General features: G+C 52.6%; 1 protein-coding gene across 1 annotated transcript in view; it reads right to left on the bottom strand.

Annotated features, from left to right (window-relative positions):
• The window catches only part of LOC308286641 (glutamate receptor-interacting protein 2-like), a gene marked incomplete at both ends in the record, with an annotated part of 291,368 nt that overhangs the window by 31,050 nt on the left and 257,818 nt on the right, over positions 1-2,500 (bottom strand). Inside the window, one exon of the mRNA XM_080727732.1 lies at positions 1,309-1,495. Within this exon, the coding sequence (XP_080583858.1) occupies positions 1,309-1,495 (187 nt within the window). The remainder of the gene's footprint in view (positions 1-1,308; positions 1,496-2,500) is intronic.

Raw genomic sequence — 2,500 nt, 5'->3', positions numbered from 1 at the left:
ACCGGGAGGCTACTGACCTGCCAGTGAGGAGCCCCCACCGGGAGGCTACTGACCTGCCAGTGAGGAGCCCCCACCGGGAGGCTACTGACCTGCCAGTGAGGAGCCCCCACCAGGAGGCTACTGACCTGCCAGTGAGGAGCCCCCACCAGGAGGCTACTGACCTGCCAGTGAGGGGCCCCCACCAGGAGGCTACTGACCTGCCAGTGAGGAGCCCCCACCGGGAGGCATAGTAGTGAATCTTACTGACCTGCCAGTGAGGAGCCCCCACCGGGAGGCATAGTAGTGAATCTTACTGACCTGCCAGTGAGGAGCCCCCACCGGGAGGCATGCCAGTGTAGAGCCCCCACCGGGAGGCATAGTAGTGAATCTTACTGACCTGCCAGTGAGGAGCCCCCACCGGGAGGCTACTGACCTGCCAGTGAGGAGCCCCCACCAGGAGGCTACTGACCTGCCAGTGAGGAGCCCCCACCAGGAGGCTACTGACCTGCCAGTGAGGGGCCCCCACCAGGAGGCTACTGACCTGCCAGTGAGGAGCCCCCACCGGGAGGCATAGTAGTGAATCTTACTGACCTGCCAGTGAGGAGCCCCCACCGGGAGGCATAGTAGTGAATCTTACTGACCTGCCAGTGAGGAGCCCCCACCGGGAGGCATGCCAGTGTAGAGCCCCCACCGGGAGGCATAGTAGTGAATCTTACTGACCTGCCAGTGAGGAGCCCCCACCGGGAGGCATGCCAGTGAGGAGCCCCCACCGGGAGGCTACTGACCTGCCAGTGAGGAGCCCCCACCGGGAGGCATAGTAGTGAATCTTACTGACCTGCCAGTGAGGAGCCCCCACCGGGAGGCATGCCAGTGAGGAGCCCCCACCGGGAGGCATGACAGTGAATCGCAGCTACATTCGCACCCTGAGCAAGATATTACTTCTGCTTGGTTCCAAGATTTCTAGCGGATGTGCTGCGTTAACGTCATGCGCACCGCAGGTCTGTTTACATTCCCCAGTGAAAAAACTAAAATAGTTTGTAGCTCTTAACTCGCTCTTAATAGGTGTAACATCGCCTGAATCAATGTTTTTGTTTGTATATTGTTTATTGCAGGCGCAAACGACGGAGCACGGGAGCAGGAGATGTAGACCAGATTTTTCTTCCAGCGGGGAATACGTTTGCAGGGAAAGTTCAGACCCACCTCCTAGAACTGTCTCTGCTTCATATCTTGACCAGGTGAAGCAACACATGTGAAGGACGCATGTGCGTGCGTGCGTGCGTGCGTGTTCGCGTCCGTGTGCGACTGTGCGTGTGTACATGATTATGTCACCTCTCGGCAGGACTGTCGGGTTCGATGAAGCGGATGAGCGGTGGAGCCGACAGCGTCTCCGTGGCGAAGATCCCCCCCTGAAGCTGCACCCCGAAACCGTTGAGAGGGTCTCCTTCCAGGACCACCTCACTGGTCTCCACGTGGACCACCTGACCCCCTGCACCCAATGAACTGCTAGCTAATGACACTGAGAGAGAGAGAGAGAGAGAGAGAGTAACTATCACAGAGATGCACAAGGACGCTATTCGTATAGGACATTTCAACCATGCAATTTCAGGTATTATAAACACCATTAACCCATTTAGTGCTCCAGACATGAACGGGTTAAATGTCCAGCGTGCCGCCCGCAGGCCGGAAGCGATCGTCATCAACATGCGGTTGTGTAATGGTGGATCGCTGCTTTTCAACATGTGTTTCATTAGCGAGAATCTAATGCCATCCTTGGCTTTAAAAGTGTTGTGTGGAGAAAATGGACATTAACACATCTGCCGCCTTACACGTTTATAAACGTTCTATTTTGCCCAGCTATCTACCGCCTTACACGTTACTGTACGTTCTACCGTTTTTGGCCACTGGGGGGCACTGTTCACTAATATATGAGACAGCAATGTGTTCACAGCTCTTTGGGCAGCCTGTGATGCTGATAAAAAATTATAAAAATGTTATTCATGTAATCAGCTTTCTGCACACCTTCTTCAAGATGGCTGCCAAAATGGCCACCATCCACATGCTGTAATTGTTTGTGTGTGTTAATCTAAAAATAGATTTTTCTTGGGGTTGATTATATTTTTCTGCCAACTGCAAGGGGGCAATGGACATCTTCTGAGAGCTTATTTTTTTTCAAAAAATGTTTAATTTTTTTTTTTTTTTTTCATTTTTTTTTTTTGTAAAAGGCCGGGCAGTACTAAGATAGATTTTTTTTTAACCCTTGGCAGGCATTGTGTTAAAGATGCGATTCCCCCGTCGGCCTCCATGTCACGGATCCACGTGCACTATTTTGTGCACGTGGATCCGTGATGATGATGAATCGGCGAGGCCGATCGTGCCAGGACCTTCCGCCCGGCTACAGGGTAGGAGAACCGGAGTTACTCCATATACAGTACTTTTCGCGAGTATACTCGGGATCGGCACTCTAAATACTCGAGTATTTTTCACGAGTATTCTCGGGATTGGCTACAAATGAGTTAAGACG

The sequence above is a fragment of the Nannobrachium achirus genome (genome assembly GCF_963921795.1).
Source record: "Nannobrachium achirus genome assembly, chromosome: 6".
NCBI classification, from domain to species: Eukaryota; Metazoa; Chordata; class Actinopteri; order Myctophiformes; family Myctophidae; genus Nannobrachium; species Nannobrachium achirus.
The sequence above is the reverse complement of the archived record's forward strand: the minus strand, read 5'-3'. Positions and strand labels throughout refer to the sequence as shown.